Here is a 22,206-nt window from a genome sequence, read left to right on the forward strand (position 1 = left end):
TAACTCATTCCACCATTAAAACAAGCAATTACAGGTTGAATAAAGTGTTTGTTCTAGATACTTCACTATACTATGGACTAGCCGCCTTGCAAGTCACTCATAGGACACAGCTGCCGCAGATCTGAGTCCAGAGAGACAGCCCACAAAGACGAGAGAGCTATGAGAGCGATGGCGCACGCGAATTGTCTCAGTCTGCTTGGAAGCTGCAGCAAGCAAAATGTCCTCGTTAGTAATAGAAAACTATTGAGAGCACGCAGGTCTAGTTTAGAAGCTGGCAAATAAAAAAAAATAAAAAAAATCTAGTTAAATCATAAAAGTAAAATGGCACAAATTATAATCAATGAGGCCAATGTTGCAACTAATAACAATGACAGCGTCGATGAAAATGAACGTAAGTTAATAATACATTTATATGCATTTATCTGCGTGCATTTGTGTGTGTGTGCATTGTAATATGAAATCATAGTGTGATTAGCTTTGATTTGATTCTGACTCTGATTCTGAAGTATGAGAAAATGTGTGTATCTGCTTGAGGCTGCGGCTGCGGCTGCAGCTACCTATGTACGTATGATTGTGCGTCAGCAGCCGCAGCAGCAGCGCTAGCATCCTTGCAGCTGCGGACGGTAACTAGGATGCGGTGGCCTGGTGGTGGGTGGTAAGCCAAAAACTGAGAGAGCGCCAAAGCCACACACACACACACACAGAGAGAGAGAGAGGGAGAGAGAGAGCAACTAAACAGTTAGAGAGAATGTGCAAATGAGAGAGTTGTCAGCGTTGCCACACTGTAAGAATGCAACAAGTGTAATTTTTTAGTAAATTTCCCTTTTTGCACTTTTTACAGCCTTTCAAATCAGCGACGATGATTTGGATGACTTCGACGACGACTGCTTGCTGGAGGAGGCGGAGACAGGTGGCATCAATAGCATTGGACGTGGTCCATACGAACGCGCATGGACAACAGAGGCGACACGTGCACTCATCCACATTCGGGGTCCGATGGAGGGCAGCTTCACCGAGGGCAGACAGAAGCGGACAGCGCTGTGGCTGCACTGCACCCGTCAGCTGCAACGGCTGGGATTTCGGTACAGCGCCGCCAAGGTGCAGAAGAAGTGGCACAACATCCTTATCACATACAACAAGAATCTGAACAAGAAATATGTATCGGGCTATGTGCACTGGGAGTTCTTTGAGGAGATGTTCAAATACTTGCAGGGCAAGAAGGCCGATTTCGATATGCAGCTGCAGCCGGCGGCGGCGGCGAAGCAAAAACAGCAACAGCAACTGCAACAACAACAACAGGCGCCACAATCGCAGTCGCAGTCGCAGTCGCAGCAGCAACAACAACAGCAACAGCAACCACCACCGCTGAAACCGATTTCATATCAGAATTCAGTGACGCCAGTGCTGCTGACGCAACAAGCACAACAGCTGTCCGGGTGTCAGGAGGCACAGCCGTATATAACGCCCGTGGATCAGGTGCTGCTGCAGCCGCAGGTGCAGCTAGACACCAAGTCGAACGATGAGTTCGATGAGGATAGCAACAGTTTGTCGGAGGTGCGTCAGCCCAAACTAGAGTACGATGCGGATCAGACGATCAGCACTCCGCCGGATCAAAACGATAGCAACGAAATGGTCATGGCGCCCACCAGCAAGCTATACGAGCAGCACTCACAGCTGGCGGATGATGCCTGGTGGAAGGATTACTTTGAGCGCAAGCTGGATATGGAGCGTGAAAAGATGGAGCTGCAGCGCAGTTTGCAGCGCGAACAGACGCAAATCCAGAAAATGTCAATGGTGCAACAGGAGCGCATCGAGCGCATGAAAATCGATGCCATCAACAGTCTGACGGCCACATTGCAGAAACTCGTCGAGGCCAAGTGCCGGCGCGCCTAATCCAAGGTGATCACAGCGAAGCATTTATCCTTCAGTATTATTTAAGTTCCATGCATATCCGATGTGCATTCGATGTGTATAATCTCGTATAACTCTCTGTAAATACAATTTGGCCAACTATTTGACTAGCGGAACCTATTCGTTTTCGACCAAATAATAAATCAGTTTTAAGTATCTTCAATTATCTGGGATTGTTATTGTGTCTATCGCTTTGAACTATACCAAAATATGTATTTTCAATTTAATTTAATTTTATTAACATGTGTATCTTATATGTGGTATATGTGGATAAAGTATACATAAATGTTCGTATTTTATTAATTTTAATTAAATTTCACTGAAAGCGTTTTTAAAGTATTTTTATATTTTTATGTGGTTTATAAGTTTATATTTATTTTGTTTTCTGAAATTCTTGTATAATCTTAAATTAATCTTACTTTATTTCTCAATGTGACATATTTAATCTTTATATTACTTTTAACTTAATTCCGAGAATATTTTATATTATTTAACTGTAAATACTATTTTTTATTCGATTTCTCAATATTCTTTAACATGAAGGTTATCTCCTTGGAGTAGTTTCTAATATTTTATATGGTTTATAAATAAGAATTTATTTTATATTTTTCTTCTCTGAAATTTTCTTATATTATTAAATTAATCTTATTATATTTCTCAATGTATTTTTAGTATATTATTTTAACTTAATTTCTTAAACGGGTATATTTTAAATTATTTAACTGTATATACCTTTTCTATTATATTTCTCAAGACTCTTTAAATTCCAATTCTCTATTATTTGTACTTTGGATATTATATATATTTTTTTGATATTCTTGGTTATTATTTATTTCTTTTATTCTAATGGACTCGTTACAGCTGCCAGTTGACCTCCAGTAGAGTGGCAATCGAAGCGTGCCTCGCTTGCAGCTGCTGCAGGCCATAGCTGAGGCGCCACAGATCTGTGGAGTAGACCAAACACTCTCCTTCATTCAGACGCAGGCTGAGATTAGGACAGCTGGCTTCGTCGCAGGGCTGCTTGGGTTGAAGACGCCACTCAAAGTGGCCGCTCAGCTGCTGCACGAAGATGAGGCCACGCACAAAGATCTCCGTCTGGTGGCGCGCCACATTGTGCGCCATCAGCAGCCAGCTGGAGTAGAAGGGCTCCAGATGTCTGGGATAATAGTAGGGTCGGTCCGAATAGAGACGCGATGCTTTCACGGCTTTGGACTCGCAGTTGCGGAACTGCAGATGCCAAGCAGATGTTGTGGGAATCTTCTGCAGTGCAGCATCCAAGTTGAACAGTTGCCTCAACAGCAGATTGCTGGACACATCGCAGGGTTCACTTGCAAGCAGATCGGGCGCCTTCTCCAGGATGCGCACCAGTAAACTATCCAAATCCACACGCAGCTGGCAATCAGTGATGATGACGGGCAAACCACGTTCCAAATACTGTGTCTCCAACATGGAGTAGCTGACATTCGAGGCAGTGGGTATGCTCTCTGTGCGGGTGGTGCAAGTGCATCCAAAGATATAGATTATAGTATCAATAATTATTGTTTTTATATTTTGTATCATGTGGGCAATGAAAAGATCACAATTTTAAAAAACGTTTTAAAAAAATTGTAAATATAATTAAAAACTAAAATTTAAGTAATAAATTAAATAATATATATTCTGAAGTAATAAAATTTAATTTAAAAATGAAATGAAAAATAAAATAAAGGATATAATAAATTTGGGATAGAAAAATGTAAAATGGTTAAACATTTATCGGGACGATTGGGGAACCCCAGGAAAACCCAACAAGGCCAAAAAATTTAAAACGTTGGCAGTTTAATAAAAAGGTATGTAAATCTTTGGGGAGGGATAAATAACGGTATAGAGTCAGAGTGAGAATATAGGAAAATCTCAGAAATTGTTGTTGTTTTTATAGAATTTTAAACCTAATTTTAAACATTTTAAAATAAATTATATTATTTATTGCAGAAAAAACGTATTAATCAGTTAATTATGCTTGTATGTCAGTTAATTTAGAGATTTTCACACATTTCGTAAAAATTTCCATTATATGTTTCTTGGAAACATTTTCTATGAAATCTTAGTATTTATGGAAAAATTTTGTATTGAAGCTATTTTAATACTTATTATGAAATATCAATTTGACAACAGTACAGTATTATAAATGTATTATTTAATATTAATTTAAATTGTTCATAAATCTTAAAACTTGCTTACCCAATGACTCGCACAGCACACAGTTCTCCCAGAGCGTCTCGTGCCTGCCCAGACTTGGCTTTGACGGCTGCTCCTCTGCCCCACGCTCAATCAGACACTGGGCATTGTAGTAGGGCGTCCAGTTCCAATAGGGCAGCAGCTGTATCAACAGCAGGCGACCCACAGCGCTGGCTGTCCAAGCACAAGTATCGCAGTAGCTCCACAGCAGATAGGCCAGCAAAGCGGGCAGCAGGAGCCACTGCGCCCAGCGACGCAGTTGCTTCAAGCGCACATGCCAGACAAGTGGTTGGCATATGTTGCGCATTTCCTGCTCATTGAACTGCTGCCGACGGCACTGCTCCAGGAACTGCTCCAACTCGCGCTCAACAGCTGCCATGTCCTTGTGGCTTGCCTGCCAGGACGCGAATGAAGCACAATCCGGACCCTAACTGTCTTCCCGTTCGCCTAAGTGGCACATGCGCCCGATTACCAATTTCAATGTGGCAAATCGAATTTTCTATTTCATTGAGCGCCCAGACGTGCAACGCAAAGATAAGGACCACAAAGGATGTGCAGAACAGAATTAATACAAGTTGCGATGGAGTTAGTTAAAGTTTAAGAAAGTATGTACACAGAACTCTTGAACAAATCATTCAAGAAGAAGTTTGTCATCCAGCGAATCAGCTGAAAAGTATTTAACACTAGTTCGTCAAGTGTTTAAGAAGCAATTAAGAAAAATACTCCATTGCAGAGGCTATAAATATGCCACTTAATATTTTACATTATTGCCAAACAATATAATCATTTTTCCATATTTGTACTGTAAATGATATTTTGTTTTATTAAAAAACTAAGCCTTTTATTATATAAACATGATAGTTATAATTAAATAAACCTTTCGAATAAGTTATTTAGTTTTTCGTACAAAAAAAAAAAAATCTTAAAAAATTCAATTTTATTAAACATAATAAATAATTTCATGATTTTTTTTAGCCTTGGAAGATTTTGTAGAGTGTATTTTTGATCAGCGTCAACAGACGAGTCGATATAAACATTTCCATTTACATATTTCTATTGAAACTAGTCCCTTAGTTTTAGAGCTATTGTGCTGAAACTAGACAAGTATCCGCTGTATGGTTGAAGCTGATCGGATCGGATCACTATATCATATAGCTGTCATGGGAACGATATGTCGAAATTTGAGCTATTGTATGAAAACCTTTTTGCTTACCAAGTTATCCTCAATAAACTCTTGTTAACAAAATATTACCTACATCGGACTAATAAATTATATAGCTTTCATGGGAATAATTGGCCCACAAACTGTAATTATTTTTTTCAGATTTTATTCATATTTTGGAATGGTTAAGTTGAAATATGCTCAAATAAATGTATACAAATATTAAGTACTTTACAATTTGTTATGATTACTGGGGTAGTTGGCTGTTTGCATATTTTGATTTAGGCTGCTGACTTATCTTCGCTTGAGGGACGACGTCTTGGGGATTTGCAATTTTTGAAGAATTCGCGATTCTCACTGCACTCCGCGGAATTGTTCCAAATGGTGGGCGGACAGTTCTGCAGTAAGTTAAAGTACACGCAACCGGTCAAGAAGGCGGGTTTGCGTGGACACATAGATTGACTTGGTGGTGGAGAGGGGCGTGGACGATTGCCGAATTTGTCCTTGAACTCTTTAGCCTTGGCCGCACACGAGATGAAGGCTTCTTTAGTCACGGTCTGTAGCTGAACATCGTCCGGAATGGTAAGCTTCAGGTAGTCATCTAGCTTCGTCTCATCCAGTTTGTTGTCCTCGTAGAAACCGGTCTCATTGAAGATACACGAAACCAAGCACTTTAAAGAAATCGAATCATTAGCTAAGATCTGTTGGTTATTTCTTTGTACTTACTTGTTGTTGGAAGATCCTGGGATGATGGTGATGATGATGATGATGACGATGCCTTCCCTCACCGCTCTGCTCGTCCGACATTGGCGGCTGTTCGGATGGTGTTACATTATACTGCTGACATTTCTCCTTCACTTCGACACTGATAAATTCATGTATGGGACAGCATTTTGTTGGATTCACAAATTTGGGTCGTTCAGTGCAATCCACATCGGCGCTGCTTGCCACACTCTAATTAATTAATATGGATTACATATTTAATTACGACTTAGCGTGTATTATAGCCACTTCCTCTGTAAAACAACACACACACACACACATACATACTCACATATACACACATACACACATACACATACCAAACAGAGCCCAATAACGAGCAACAATTGCTGAGATTTCGATATCATGTTCCCTTTGCGTTTCTAGTCCGGTTCCAATGGAGCTACTGATGTTTCTTCGAAATGATTTACCATTTTATACCTGTTTTTGTTCTATTGCTATAACCCAAATACATATGTACACACGTGTGTATACATTTTGTTTTTTGCCGACTACAAAATAATTTTTTTTGTTATAGTATTATTCTGTTCGCCTAATTAATTCAATTGACATACGCTATTTATTTGAAGATTTTTTTACAGATTATCTTTCGAATATTATAGACAAATATTGATGACAGATTGAGTAGATTTGAATGGATTTTTTGTTGTTTGATTTTAAATGGTGATTAGTATTCAAAATAGTATAGTAGATTTGTAATTAATGCGGTGAAGTACAAATCAAATAGATAAAATAGAAATGCTTGTAGACTAATTGGGATGTACCACAATAATTAGAATTAGTAAAAAACAAGTTCACTTTGGTTTTCGTTTTTTTTTTTTGTTTACTCTCACTTAAACTCGGTTGTTCCAATTTACGAATTATTTCACCCATAAAGCATGGAACATTATATAAATAACATAATTATAAAGAGAAGCGCTAAATGGACCACACAAATGGGTAAACAAATTAAATTCCACAATTATGCAAATTAAATTTCACAATTTTCAGCTCGTATTTCCAACTCGTATGATTCAACAAATGTTCAACTCGTATGATTCAACAAATGTTCAACTCGTATGATTCAACAAATGTTCAACTCGTATGATTCAACAAATGTTCAACTCGTATGATTCAACAAATGTTCAACTCGTATGATTCAACAAATGTTCAACTCGTATGATTCAACAAATGTTCAACTCGTGTATGCTCTAATTTTAATTTCGATAATATATACAAAAAATTAAATAACAATAGATAATCATTTTTGCCAATGTAAAGCATTTGAAATTCACATCTAGCCTTATTTGCCAACAACCTCGGCCGCAGCAGACTTGGCAGTGGGGTACTTGAACTGGTAGCCCGATGATATTGCCCGCTGGGGCTGTATTCTGGCGCCGCTCAACAGAAGCGCCGCACGCTCTTTGCCAAAGATGGCGTGCACCACGAATTCGGGCACGTTGAACAGGCAGGGACGATTTAACGCCTTGGCAAATTCCTATGGCAATAGAGTACAAGGATTAACAGTTAATTTGGGGCAGTAATAAAGTCGAAATCCTTACCTGCGAGAAGCTCTTGTTGGTGGCTATCTCTGGAGCGACGGCATTGAAGGCACCCGTTTCACACTTCTCCATCAAGTGATGTATGAGCGCACACAGATCGTGCATGTGTATCCAAGGCATGATCTGATCCCCGCTGCCCATGGGACCACCCAATCCAAGTTTAAAGGGTAACCATATGGACTTGATCATGCCGCCATTCCGTCCAACAACGACTCCACTGCGCACTATGGTCTAAAGAGTGTCAGTGAAAGGTAATTGAAATTCAACTTTATATCGCAGAAACTTACACACTTGCAGCCCTGATCCGTGCTGTCTGCGGAGCAGGCGGCCTCCTCCCAGGCCAGGCATAAGCGGGACATGTAGTCATAGTTCTCGCCCTGATCAGCCTCTGTGTAGGTCTTTGTGGCCGAGGGACGATAGAGACTCACACCACACACATTCACAAAGGATTTGACTTGGGGTGCTGATTTGATTGCACTACTCAGCATTTTGGCAGAATTGATGCGAGAGTTCCAAACGTTCTGCTTAAAGCCCGGAGTCCAGCGTCTGGACGGATCGAGTACATTCTGACCGGTGGCATTCACTACGCCATTCACGCTGCTGGGTATGCCCTGTTTCTCCAGCTGGTGCCAGGTGATCCGCTTTGGGCCGGGCATCCGAGAAATAACGGTGATTTCATGACCCTTCTGGGTGAGATGTTTGGCCAGATGTTGGCCAATGAAACCAGTCCCGCCACCTGTCAATGCGTATTTGCTTTATATATGCTTTATATTGGGTCTTTACTAAACCTACCTATTAATGTGTGCTTGGACATTTGCACGATTTGTTTGTATTTTTGGCAATGTCAAATGTTTTATAAGCGTTTTGTCTTCTTCTTGTTTACATAAACAGCTGTCCTGCCAACTTGTGGCAAAGCAACAAGTTTTTACTGTATGGCAACTCTACATTTTACTGCTGCCAGACCGTGAGAAATACTTGTAGTGCTTTTCAGCACCGATGCTCAGCTTAAAAAGTTGAGCGCCAAATACATAAATTATTCACACTTAAATAGTAAAAACATTTACAGTTTAGCTTCGGGTCGTAAAACTCAAGTGAAACTTACTTGAATATCGGCTTGAAAGGTATATCGACCACTGGAGGCTTTTAGTGTCAACGAAAAGTGGCTCTTAAGGTGCGATAAGCGCCCGTAATGTTTATAAGGGACACATGCATTAAATTGCTGCATGCTCTTATCTCATTGCGTTAAGCGTTTAAAGTTCGACAAGGCACGAGGGACATGCCACACAGACTGGTCGCAGTAAAAGTGCAAACTCTGCACAAAATGCTTTTATAGCACAAGCAACGCTTTCTTCAATCACACACAGACACACACACACACACTTGCACGCACAGGCTAATGGCAAGTTTTGACGCTGTCGGAGTGTCCGGGGAGGAGTCAAGTTCAAGTGCAGCAGACATCATCCTTTGGGCGTTGTGCGGTGTTTTGTTTTCGGACCAAGTCATTGGAAACTCATTTGCATACACATTGCCAGTATTAACTGAAAGGGTATGCGACAAAAGGGGGACAAGAGACTCGCAAGGGGTTGACAGTATATATACATATATATATATATATATATATATATATATATATATATATATACTAATATGTGTGGACGAGACATGGGCGTACTTCGGTCATGTGCCGCGTTTTTGTGCAGTCAAATTTTATGCCTTTGAAGCGTTAGAAGAATTTGCATTAATCGCAGCAATTATTGCGCTTCATTGAGTGAAAATGAAATAAAAGAGCGTTCGCGCTGCTAGCCAGCCATAATTATAGCGTCTGCGCCATTTTATCTAGTTCTGCACTCAGCCAACGTACACGAACAAAAAAAAAAAAAAGAAAAGGAAAAGGAAGAGATATAATATTGTAAATGAGCGTGTGCCATGGAAACATAAAGGCCAAAAATTATATGACGGCTGGGGGAAGCTGCTGCAGCGATGGTCTTTAAAATGCTGGTTTAAATTTTAAGGAACTGTCAGCATTGAGAAGCAGTATTGGGATTTAACGGAAATAGTGAAATAATACGCATAAAAATGTTTTAATAATTTTTTGATTTGATATTTTTTTACTTATTTTTCAAATTTATTCTTTATGCAATCAGTTACATTAAAATTAAATGTTTTGCCTTTATTCTATAAATTTAGTTAGTTTTTTTTGTTAATTACAAAATTAAAAATATAAGTAAATTGTTTTTAGGCTAGAGTATACTTTTTGCACTCTTGTTTAAGTAAATTGACTGAACTACTTATTAAATTTTTAAATTTTCTTTACTCTCTTTAAGAAGAGTACACTCCCCAGTTTGTTAATGCAATAAGGGGTTTTTCCATAAGAGCGAAAAACTTTCTAGACAATAAGAAAATATGATTGCCGAATGCAAATACTGTCAAAGTGACGGACGAACAGTGATAGCAACAGCAGCAGCTAGAGTTGGAGTGCCTACAGGAGAATGATCTGCTCTTGCCACAAAATTTGAGTGGCAGCAACAGTAGCAGGAGCAGCAAACTGAAAAAGTTTTTCGCCTTTGTGTGTGTTCCAGCCAGCAGACATGCCACTGGACTGCTGTTTGAGTTGCACTTCCGGTGGCGATGCCAATATGTACAAGTGGCAGTAGCACTAAAATACATACACGAACTGTCTCGTTACTTATGCTAAAGTGTAAATATGTATGATGACAAACTTCTTTGTTTGCCACCATCGACAAGAAACTGACGGACTGACTGGCTGACTGACAGAACTGTCAACGCCTCTCTCTCATCACTCGTCTCCCCAACAAAGTTGCAAAGTCAATGGCAGACACACACACACACACACAGACTCGGATAAGATCTGCATGTGCACAGTGAGAGATGTCTATCGGTTTTTGAGTTCTGCTTCTAGAATCTCATAAATGCAATTCCTCTATTGTTGACTTGATTTGTGCAACTTGCTAGTTTGCTAGTTGCTGTTGACGTGTGGGTGTCAAAAATCTCCAAGAGGAGCAACTATTGTATTGTGTTTGCCTGCACAGTGTGAGCAAGCATTAAATGTGCCCACAACAAATAATTGAAGTTGAGGCGTACTTCAAATATATTTGATTTTAAATCTGATTTTTGGTTTAAAACTAATAAGATTCATTTTTAAAGCTTAAGTTTTTATACGAAATATTTATATTATATTATCAATTTCTACCGCACATAAAAAGGCTTAAAATCGAATACATTATGTAGTTTTTGTATTAAATATTTAAATTATATAATTATTTTATTTTATTTGTTTAATTTATTGTGTTACATTATATGCAATTTGAAATATATTTATATATATGGTAAATTTATTAGATAATTTAAAATAATAGTTTCTTAATTAAATATTATTTTTTTTATTTGTTAGTTTAAATTAAATAATAAAATTTATTTTACTTTTGGAAATAAATTATTTTCATGGTTCAAAACTAAACCAAAAAAAAGATAAGCAAATATTTAAATTTTCGGGCAGCTTTTATAATTGCTGTAATATTTCAAAACACCACACTTAAAATTAATAATTTCTCAAGCAAATTTATTTTTGTATATTACTTTACTTTACTTTAGAGTAAGAAATTAAATATATTTTACTATTGAGAATTAATTATTTTCATAGTTGAAAAATGATTAACATTTTCGTGCAGCTCTAATTGCAGTGAGCTGTAATTTGCCAGCAGTCACTGTAAGTATGGTTATTTTTAGCAGGCACTATTGCATTCTGCCTTTGCATTCGCACACAATTTGGACAGTTTTATGTGTGGAGCTGCGGTTGCTCGGTTTCTTGCGGTTATGTTGTGTGGATTACTCGTGCCGTTGCTGTTGCCATTGCAACTGGCAGCCACTCTGCGTTCTGCGGCTCCCCTGGCTGGTTGACATGAGCAACGTTGCTGCTGTCCGCCACTTATTTTTCTGCCCTGCTCTGCACCGCTGCACCACTGTGTCGGTGGTCACTTCAGTTGCATTTTTTGACATTTCACTGCATTGCGAATGATGTCGAATGTTGAATTTTGAGTTCGTCTCGGACATACGCACATAAAACTGAACTCTGTCATCATTACGAGGAGGAGAAGGGAGGCAAACTAGTTATGCATGTTTGAGGCATTAATAAAAGTCAAATAGCTGCTGACACTAAATACCCCAAAACTGACTTTTGCCATTTCAGTGAGAGTTGGCATTTTTGGTTTATAGATTTGTGGCAGAGTCACAAAAAAAACCCATTTAGGCGAAGCAAATCTGGTTAAATTTGTGGAAAACTAATTTGCGGGCAAGAGTGTGGAAATGTTAACTTGGCTTTCTCATAGTCAAGGGCTACGACCAAATGGTAAATAATTGAATTTACATGGCACACATGCAATATGCCACCTTCAATTTGCAACAGGCGCCAATTTGGTAAGTTAATGCTTTTTCACCACATTCTACTTTTTGCGTCTCAGTTTTTGCCAACTGCGATGGTTGCGATTTTCGTAGTTTTTGCGACTTCTTTGGCGGGCTTTAAAGCAAAGTTCAAAAGCATCATAAACAATTTGTGGGGCGCAGACAATTTGTCTGCCATCAGCCAAAACTGGGTCAGACTCAACGGCGACTCGCGAGTCAAAAGATGCCGTCTTAGTGATGCTGCTAGTGTTGCTGGTGGTGGAGTTGGTGGTGGAGTTGGTGGTGGAGTTGGTCGTATATCACTATGGAGTAATAAGTCACCTTCTTGGATAAAACTAAACATACTCTTTTAATTGGATTTATGGCACGTGTATGTCTTTTATTTAGTAATTATGAACTTGATAAATGAGATGACCACAAAAATGCTGTAATAAATTGACTGAATTATGAAATAAATTCATGTTGCTCTTCACATTGATTCAATTCAGATTTCAAGTTGTGTTGATCAAAATCGAATTTTGTATAACAAAAACAAAGCAAAAAGCTATTAAGCTACAAATCTATTATTCGAAGGAAAACAAATTTCCAAAAATTTTTGATTCAGACTAAATAAATGTGACTTTTACTTAATATTTATAGAATTTATTTACAAATATTTTATTTTATTTTATTTTGACTAAAAACATTTCACAATTTGCAAAAAAAAAATAGCTTAAAAATCAAAAATGAACGCTGGGAACCTCCTCCTGAAGAGGGATACACATTAAGTGGATAATTAATATAAATAAATAAAAGCAATATTGTTTTTGATTAGGCTTTTGATTATTTAGAGAAAAAATTATATGTACTTATATTATTTGTGTCAAAACATGTCTTGTGGTATTTTTGGCTAGTCGACTAGTCGCGAATATTTTAATTTAACTTCAATTGCTATTTGTTCCATAGTGCACAGTCATCTGCAGACCGACTCACTATCAGCACACACACACACACACACACACCCTCACACACACACATTTCCATTGATGACTGCGAAAAGTTCTGCAGCTGCTGCTGTTGTGATTGCTGAGGTAAGAGAGAAGAAAAAAAAAAAAACAAAAAGAAAAGAAAAGAAAAGAAAACATTAAAAGCAAACAAATAAAGTGGCAAGGAAGTCGCCAAGTCGCCAAGTCGCCGAGTTGCCGAGTTGCGTTTGCTGCATGTGGGTCAAAAGTCGCGCGCCAGCCGAAAACAATTTGTCAAATCAATTTTTACAACTTTTATCTGACTTTGCTAGTGCTCACTAAACCCCCCTCAAAGAAAGCGGAGTTAATGTGATAGTTGCAAATGGTCTCGCTCCTGCATCCTGTGCACTAATGATCTCTGCCCGACTATATTTAGAACCTGAGCAAATTATGTGCTATATATGAGGATGATATGATATGCTCTCCGCCAAAAGACAACTTCATTTGTGCAAAGAACTTCAAAGTGCCGACGCTTTGGTTCGCTTAATGGCTTTGGCAAAATGGCAAAGGGGGTGGCCCAATGCTCTTGGCCAATGCGGATGCAGTCGACAGATTTAAAGGATCTGCTGTCTGACAGCTTCTTATATAGATCAGTCACCCGTCGCTGTCTCAATTGCTGCTGCTGTAGATCAAAGGCTTAAATAACTGATTAAATTTTAACTTACAATTTGGCAAAATAATTGGAATTTCTCATTAACAGTATTCTATTAAAAAAAAACGTATTAAATTAAGCAGCTGGGAATTGAAAGATATTTTTAGCGGTTAAGTTAATGCTTTGGTTGGTATCGGGCATAACTTGTGATTAAATTGAAACTTTAAGTATATTACAAATATTATTTTATTTTAATTTACTTACTCAATCTTAGCAAAAATCAAATCTTTGCTATGGTAGTTTTTTTGCAAGACTCCTGATAAATCTGCTGTTTAATGCAGAGAAAAAAGAGATAAATTACTTCTTCTTTCATGTTTATAGCGAGTAATGATAATCTTTGCTATGATTAATAACGAAAAAAAAGATAAATAAGTAGAGCAGTTTTCTGGTAAGATTCCAGATAAATCGTATGTTTAATGCAGCACAGAAACAAGCTAAAATTCTTCTTTTTCTTGTTATTATTGCGAAGTCATACAAAATATAAATAAGAACATGAAATCTTTGCTTTTATTGACAACTATAAGTACGAAAAATAAGTGTAGCTGTTTTAAAATGAGGTTCTAAATAAATCTGCTATTTAATGCAGCACACGAAACAAGTTCTATCAATTTACCATATAAAATAGCTGTGATTCGATTGATAATAAATTCCAAACAAGGCATTTATTTTCTACATTAATTTCTCTCCAGAGGCAAATGCATTTGAGCAGTAAATTAAAGCGATTTCCTCATTACTATTCATTCAGTCAGTCAGCATTCACAATTGTAAGCAGTAAGCAGAGAGCAGCGAACTTTTCAATTGGATTCGTTTGATTCATTCCATTCGTTTACTGGCCAACTCACCTACTTTCCAACTAACTTGTAAACTTGTTATCCATCAATATCGTTAACCATGTGAGCAGCAGCCAACATCAGCTTTAACAGCAACGCCAATTGAAGAGTCATAAAAAGGTAGGAAATTTACAGCAATAAACCGAAACGAAGATACACTAACAAAAACTATTTTAATTAATTGTAATGTGTCTGTCAAAACAGCTGTAGAAAACAATCAGCAATTTGCAATGATTCAAACTACTTTCGCTGAGGGTAAGTCATGTTATTAATTAGAATATACATATACATAATAGGCGATTGAATCTTTCTAAAAATCAAGTGTTTTCTTTTCTTCATTACAGTGTATCTTTTACTAAAATTTAGAAAATATACGTCTAATTTCGAGGAAGATTTTTATTACATGTGTATTATTATTATTTATTATTATTCCTTATACTGTTATTAAAATCAAGCTTTTTAAGATTTCACATAAACAAATCTTTTATATGGTTTATAAATTCATATAATTTTATTCAAAAGTCACTTAGGATTTTACACCGATTTGAATCCGTGATCCGAGACTTAAACAGATACTTAAATTCTATTAATATTTTCTGGATTTTGGAAGGGATTTATTTCTAAAGAGCAGGGCTTGCCTTTTTTAATATTTACAAATACTTTCTATAACTAGGAAATTATCTCTGAGAATTAGAAAATATTTCTATTTCAATTATTTTCTGTAAATTGCATACCCAAAGGGCTAGCTAATATGCCCGGCTGAAAAACTAAAGTGTGGTTGAGTGAATGGCCAGTAAGTTAGCTGGATCTTACACATGGAGCGACTCGCTGAGCACCTGCAACTCATGAAACTAAAAGTGGCGATATTGATATTGATATGGCTATAACTAATGCATCGATTGCAGCAGGAGGCAACAGCCATACATTGTTTACGAACTGGGCTAACTACTTTTACTTACACTTAGTTTTTAACAATGGGGCTTAACACATGTGCTTCATTTTGGTTGCAAGTGGGGGAAAAGTAATTTGTGCTTGCTACACAGAGAAAATAGAAGACAAACTCAAATCAAAAAACAGACTTGCTTCGACATGAAAATTATTAAATATTTGTTTAGAGCTCTCATAAAAAATTAAGTGTAAGTCTTGAAATCAATTATAGAAAACAAACCCTTTGCTTGAAGCATGAGCAAAAATTAACTTAAACATTGCCATCATCAATCATTTAGAAGTTGTCCAGATAAACTTCTCTGAAAAAGAATGGAATTTATTTTTTGAGCAATTTAAAATGCAGTCGTGCTAATTGCAGCTGTCTAAAAGTAGTTGTCCTGCCATGACCTGAGGCATTTAGTTGATTAAATAGTTGGCAAACATGGCAAACAGGCAGCTGTTTGGCTAACTGGAAACTGGTCCTATTGGCAGTACCAGCAAAATCCACGTACAATTTACTTTAATTATTTAACAACTTTCTTGCACGAAAAATGACAAAAACGCCACTTGCAATTAACAACGGGCTGCTTGCTGCGTATCCTGGCTGTAAGCAGCTGAAAGTAGCTGAAAGGAGCATGGAGCTGAAAATCGAGTGAATATTTCACACCTGCTGCGCCTGCGCTACAATTATTATTGGTAACGAAATGGTAATAAATACAATAAACTGGAATGCCGGCTTAAATTAATTAGGCTTTTAATATTTATGTTTTACAGATACCCTTACCGTAAAATGATTATGGGGTATGCACTGTCTGTGTGCACTAATTGATATAAGAAACGTAGAAGTTTCTCATATTTATTGAATTTCTAAATATCTATATATCTTATAAGATATATACTATACACTAAATGTATGCTGATTGCTATGAAAATATAAAAAAATTGTAAAATATACAAATAATTATCACTCACAGTTTTTACAAGCAAAGTTAAATAGATTTTTAATCGCATATCACACCTTAGATAATTAAGTTTCTCGTTAATTATGATTATGGTCTCCACAATATAAACAAAATCAGATTGGATTGGAGATCTATACACCGACGGACCCCTGTTTTTGCATTCTCTCCCTAAATAATCATTTTGCCACATATTATGATTGCAGTTAAATTACTAAATGGTGAAATTTATTGCGCTATGCTGATGAGCCACATTTATTTTCTAAGCCCACTCTTCTCTTAACCGGTGTAATATTAATTATTCTAAGCTGTTTTCTGTAATTATTAATAATTGTACTCTATTCAGCGCCCTCTGTTTCACTTAGAACTTCGTATCTCGGTTATAGCATTTTTTTATTTATTTTTTTTTTAACTTTAATTTAAAATTCATAATTATTACATTTTATTTATAATTTAATATAGTTTATTTTTGATATTTTTCTGTCTCGACTCATATTAGATGGCGTTTAATAATTAATTGCATAAATAGCAATTAGTGCGGGTATATTTTGGTCGCGCTCTCAACTTTTGTCCAACTGTTATGATTTGCATTTGGCGACGACAAGCATAAAAGCCACCAAGGACAAGCAAGGCGAGTGAGTAGGGAAGGACCTGCCGAGGACGCTTTAGGTTCGTGCGCTCGGGCAATTAATAACACAAAAAGGTGACCGTAAATCTCCCAAGCTGACATAAAGCGGCTGGTGGTGCAAAACTGGCTGCAAAGGGTGCAGGATAATTATAAGCATGTATTATGAATTGTCAGCGGCGAGCACAAGAATTAAATGTCGCCTGACATGTGACCTGCTCCCACCTCACCTGCCCCTCCTACATGCAACGCTTCAGCAACTTTCGAAGTGTGTCCCAATTTTAAATAGGTTCCGCAAAAGACTTGCAGTACAATATATAATTAACTTTTATTTTGTTCACATTTTATAACTTTCATAAAAAATAAAATAAAAAGAAATCAAAAAACATTCAAATTTTACAATCATAATAAGAGTTTTGATAGATTCTTATTTATTGTCTCTTAATATACACATGCAGCATGCCAGACTCTGGGAGTTAACCCACATTTAAGTTGCATTTAGAATGCGTCAGCACACAAATAACCCAATTCCCCAGGCATTTCGAGCATAAAAGGGGAGAAAAACAATCGAGATTTGTCCATGCAGAAGTTTGCATTGAGCTTCCTTTTGTAAACAGCACATTTTTGGCATACACTGAATGCTGAACAATTCGAATTTATGTTTGCGGCTGCGTCTACTTTTAACTACTTAAAATGCTCGAGTCGAGACAGCTCGACTAGGAGATACTCTGAACCCGACCACTAATTTCACAGTAGTAGTTTGTTCAATATAAAAGTAAGTATATTTTTCGGTATAGGAATAGTTATCGATAGTTATTGATTAAATTATATAAACTCGATCTGTCTTCTTAGGGTTCAACGCATAACAATATTCCCAAAACAGTTTTGAACAGTCAGAACTTTACCAAAAGTGATCCGATTTTCAAAATCAGTTTTACATTTAAAGCTGATTCTTGTTCGAGATGTATATCAAAATTATACTCCTCATTTACAGTGTAAACAGTTCGTTTACCGTGTTCTTTCGAGATTAATTGTAATTTGAATTGAAGAATTTGAATGAAAAGAAATCAAACTGCATTTCACATCAATATTCATTACGTACAGGGAACTCTTTTGTAATGCCACCAAGGTGCATGGCCCATAATCCAAATGCCTTTTTTGATTGGCATATTGATGTCAACAGTGAAGATTATGCATTATGACGTTGTCATTTATTTTTGCATCTGTGGCATCTCATTCTTGCGCCTACTCAGGGGCATGAAATGATTGTTGTTGTTGTTATTGTTGTTGCAGCTGTTGCTGCTGCTGCTACTACTGCTGCTGGAAGCGAGCCGACTTTCACCATTGTTGTCGGGCCAACAGCAATCAGCCAATTGACTTGCTGCAACTGAAAATTAGTGAACCGTTAAGAAGTAATGTGCACACAATTCAATGCAATCAGATATTGGATATACAACACTTTTGGGAAAGGGTATCAATTACCATGGAGCGGGATTTTCAAATAGTATCTCACAAAAAAAAGAAAAAACAAAATGGAAAGGTATAAATCAATGTGCATTTTTCCATTGCGTATTTTATGCTGTTTTGTAAATTAGTTGCTGTGGCCTGCTTGGCAACTGCAGCTGCAACGAGCCGCACATCCGCAGCAGTCTCCTCAATGTGGATGCCACCAGCCCTCTTCGAGCCCCTACGCAGACATGGCACACTTCCAACGTGGCTCAGTTGGCTGCGTTGGCCAATGCGACATAATTAAAATTCAGCATAAATAAACACAAGCGATGATGAATTGGCCAGGAATAGGGCCAGGGACTGGCCGAGGGGCTGGGAGGGGTGTCGACATCGGAAATGTGCGTTAATCCAATTAAATGCGCAATTTGCATGTGCAAACAGCAACAGGAAAAAATGGTTATTAATTAAAATTGGAAGCGCTGACTGCAATTAACAATAATTTAAAATAATAAGCAAACAGTTGGTATAAAATGGAAAGAATATTGTAATGGGGTATGGGTAATTGGCAATTACAAACTGTAGCTTCACTGTACCATTATAAAGGATCATTTCAGCTGTGGCAACTGTTGCTGCTTGCCCCACGCACAAGTCCAGTTCATTTATGCAGCTTCATATTTGGGACAACGTCCTCGCTGCGACTTTTGGCCAGCAGTTTGCTGTTAGTTTTTGCTGTTTCCCTGTTTATTTATTTGTTTGTTTATTTGCTTGTTTGCTTGTTTGCTTGCAATGTTGTTTAGGTTGTTCAACCCGCTGAGCGTTTTGGCTACAGTGCCAACTGCCTACGACGATATGTTGTTGCTGAGTGTAGTCACCATTTTGTCTCCGTCTCTTGTTTGTTGCATTGTTTTGCCCATCATCAGTTGCCAGTATTTAACAGCCACTTCTCTCTTGCGCACACAGTGCCAAATCACAGCCAACAGCAGCTCCAGTGGCGGACACGTGCCGCCGGATGATAACACGCAAATCCGTGCAAATAAACTGCAGTGTAATGCGAAAATTCTACATGCGCTGCCACACTCAGAAAAAAATCATTTCATAAACATTTTTAATAATAAAATATATTTCTAAAAGGTAAAATGGAACTTATTATTTTAAAATAAAGTCCTTTCTGAAATTTAGAAAACTTTGGAAATTGAATATCTTACAAAAATCCCCTGGTTTTTCTAAAAACAAAATCTTTCTATTTTTCCTAAGTGCATGCACTCGAAGAAATCTAAGTGGAGTGTTTAAGGGAGTGTTTCAGCAGACTGTAGAAGTTAAACTAAAAGAAATCAATTATTAAATACCTTTATACAATATAAGATCATCGAAACATGCAGATGTCAATTGTTACACATTGAATTAAAACAACAATTTTTGTTGAAATTGCTATTCGTTGTATATTTCATATTCTCATATTGATTGATTGACCCAGAATTATCTCTCAGTGCACATACACTCGTAAAGCACACAGCAGTGTAGCTTCAGCTCCCCAGGGGAGCGATTTCGGACAGCAGTTAGGCGCATAACATGAGCCATCATTTAGTAGCTGAGCGAAGGGGGGAGGGTGGTGGGTCACGGGGGTTAGAAACGTGTATGGGAAAGGCGGTGGAGGAGGTCGGGGTCGTAGTGTGGATGGGTGGTTAGACATTTACCAAAATTTAACTTGTGCAATTTGCATGGGCCGCAAAGTAAAAGTAAAAACCGATACTTTTGTCCCAACTTTTTGAGCCATAAAGCAGCAGCAGCAAACCAGCAACAAACAACAGCCGACAGGGTAAAGGGAGAAGGGAGAAGCACCAACCACAATGGGAATATACAGGAATAATAAGCACGCGTCCTTTGTCCTGTGCACGACACACATTCAGCAAATGTTGTTGCAGCTGTTTCTGTTGTTCCTGTTGCTGTTGTTGTTTCTGTTGTTGTTGTCTGGCTGTCGTCTAAGCTGGCAGCAATACAAACAGACACGTGCAACACCCACACGTGGGAGGGAAGGCTACACTCAGAAAAAAGAAACGATAGACTGCATTTTACAAGAGCGAAAGTGTTACTCACCCAATTGTGCAGAAAATGTATTTGTAAAAGGTATATAAAAGTACATTTTGGAGATAATACTTCTAATTTCTAGAGTGTTTTAAAAGTTGTTACTAATATTATTGCTAATTCTTAGTATTTGAAGATTTCAAGTATACATATATTTAGTATTTAAAACAAGATAATTTAATTGGAAAAAACTTGAGCAACTTAGAGAGCAAGTTTCAATGCTAATTTCTGAATTTCAGAAAGATGTTTAAAAATTATAAAAAAGCCTTATTTCTTATAACCCACGCATTTTTCTAGTTGTGTAATTTTTATGGATGATTTTTTTCTGAGTGTAGTAAGGGCTTGAGTGGGGTAACGGTGTGGCATGGTGCTTGCATGTGCTAATGATGGATTGTTTACAAGAAATTCAAGTTCCTTTCGAAACGTTTTCTAATAGCCACAGAGTGTCCTTTCGCGTATTTTGCTGAGGGGCTTCTTGGTCTTTAAGTTGCACAACCCCTGCAGCTAAAAATTAGCATAAGCAAGTGTGTATACTCTGCGTAACTACGCCGTAACTCGTACCACATACGCTTCCACTTTCAGTTCGAATCTGACAATTTCCGCCAGCATTTCAGCAGCGTTCTGTTGCCAGGATACTCTAGCTACTCTAGCTGTGGTTTTGTCAGAGGCAATGGGTTGGGGTTCCCTTTTGGGCACGTGATTTCATTGCGACAATTAATTTTGTGCAGCTCATTAAGCACAAATTTTTAGCGTGGGGTTTCCTTTGTGTTGCTTCAAAATACGTTGTTGAAAATTTCCATTTTTGGCTTTATGCGGCAACAAATTGAAGTTAACTGTTTGGGTTTAAGGTTGAGTTTTGGGTTGCCTGGCTGCCCGACTGCCTGACAGCCTCTATAAAAGTTAATGGCCTCGCTAGATAGCTAATGTGCGCGTCGGACAAAGTCTGTTTACGGGTTTACTGGTTTACGGGTTAATGCTTCGGGTCAAGATACCATTTATTTAACTACGCAAATATTTCAAAATTGTGTTTGCTATTGAGTCACAATAGGTGGGCGACTTGAGCTGTGCATATATGCTACTAAATACGTATTAAGAACAGTGAATATATTATCAGCGTAATAACGTACGGGCTGGGGGAACAGCTGCCACCCTCCTCCCATACATCTCAAACTTTACATTGACGTACCAAGGTTCAGATTGATATGAAAAATAATCTACATTTGCGAATATAACCGATTTAAAAAATATAAATAAATAAACACATTTATTTTAAGATGTTTGAATATTAAGTTTTGTATTCTGTTGAAACAATTTAATTAATTTCTTATTAATCTTATTAATTACTTTTATTTTTTTAACTTAAAGTTATATTTAAGATTTTATTATGAAACTTGATTTAATTATTTTTACCTTTCCTGAGTCAGGGGATTTCGGTCAACATAAAACCAGTAAAAAAAATAAATAAATAAGTATATAATTTCATTGGATATTACAATTTTTTTTTTCTTTTTATAGATTTTTTTTTTAATTTTAAATTTTATTTGCTTCGGGTATTAAATTAATTGAAAGAAAATGTATACATTTGGTTGAATAGATCTTTAAATATTCATGGAAAGTAACATGGACTGCATTTTTGAAAAGTCAG

General features: G+C 37.3%; 4 protein-coding genes across 5 annotated transcripts; 1 reads left to right on the top strand and 3 right to left on the bottom strand.

The window, feature by feature from the left end:
- Nucleotides 1-31: 31 nt before the first annotated feature.
- Nucleotides 32-2,832, top strand: LOC6560081 (putative uncharacterized protein DDB_G0294196). Of its 2 annotated transcripts, XM_032734577.1 has the most exons (3): nucleotides 32-391; nucleotides 842-1,899; nucleotides 2,773-2,832. In XM_032734577.1, the coding sequence occupies exons 1-2, from the start codon at nucleotides 322-324 to the stop codon at nucleotides 1,891-1,893; spliced, it is 1,122 nt and encodes a 373-aa protein (XP_032590468.1). In that variant the 5' UTR covers nucleotides 32-321; the 3' UTR covers nucleotides 1,894-1,899; nucleotides 2,773-2,832. The 2 variants fall into 2 exon arrangements, with proteins under 2 accessions (XP_032590468.1, XP_001987450.1); XM_001987414.2 differs by lacking the exon at nucleotides 2,773-2,832 and having other exon boundaries at nucleotides 33-391; nucleotides 842-2,153.
- On the bottom strand, nucleotides 2,735-4,507 carry LOC6560082. The gene is made up of 2 exons (XM_001987415.2): nucleotides 4,132-4,507; nucleotides 2,735-3,395 (listed from the first exon to the last, which is right to left on the bottom strand). Exons 1-2 carry the CDS (start codon nucleotides 4,505-4,507, stop codon nucleotides 2,767-2,769), a joined length of 1,005 nt encoding a protein of 334 aa, XP_001987451.1. The 3' UTR covers nucleotides 2,735-2,766.
- A 932-nt stretch (nucleotides 4,508-5,439) lies between these two features.
- LOC6560083 lies at nucleotides 5,440-6,458 on the bottom strand. The gene is made up of 3 exons (XM_001987416.3): nucleotides 6,373-6,458; nucleotides 6,017-6,244; nucleotides 5,440-5,961 (listed from the first exon to the last, which is right to left on the bottom strand). The coding sequence occupies exons 1-3, from the start codon at nucleotides 6,418-6,420 to the stop codon at nucleotides 5,572-5,574; spliced, it is 666 nt and encodes a 221-aa protein (XP_001987452.1). The 5' UTR covers nucleotides 6,421-6,458; the 3' UTR covers nucleotides 5,440-5,571.
- A 777-nt stretch (nucleotides 6,459-7,235) lies between these two features.
- LOC6560655 (epimerase family protein SDR39U1) lies at nucleotides 7,236-8,509 on the bottom strand. The gene is made up of 4 exons (XM_001987417.2): nucleotides 8,407-8,509; nucleotides 7,902-8,350; nucleotides 7,615-7,845; nucleotides 7,236-7,550 (listed from the first exon to the last, which is right to left on the bottom strand). Exons 1-4 carry the CDS (start codon nucleotides 8,426-8,428, stop codon nucleotides 7,356-7,358), a joined length of 897 nt encoding a protein of 298 aa, XP_001987453.1. The 5' UTR covers nucleotides 8,429-8,509; the 3' UTR covers nucleotides 7,236-7,355.
- Between the last annotated feature and the right edge of the window lie 13,697 nt (nucleotides 8,510-22,206).

The sequence above is a fragment of the Drosophila grimshawi genome, unplaced genomic scaffold (assembly GCF_018153295.1).
Source record: "Drosophila grimshawi isolate 15287-2541.00 unplaced genomic scaffold, ASM1815329v1 contig_1369, whole genome shotgun sequence".
Taxonomy (NCBI): domain Eukaryota; kingdom Metazoa; phylum Arthropoda; class Insecta; order Diptera; family Drosophilidae; genus Drosophila; species Drosophila grimshawi.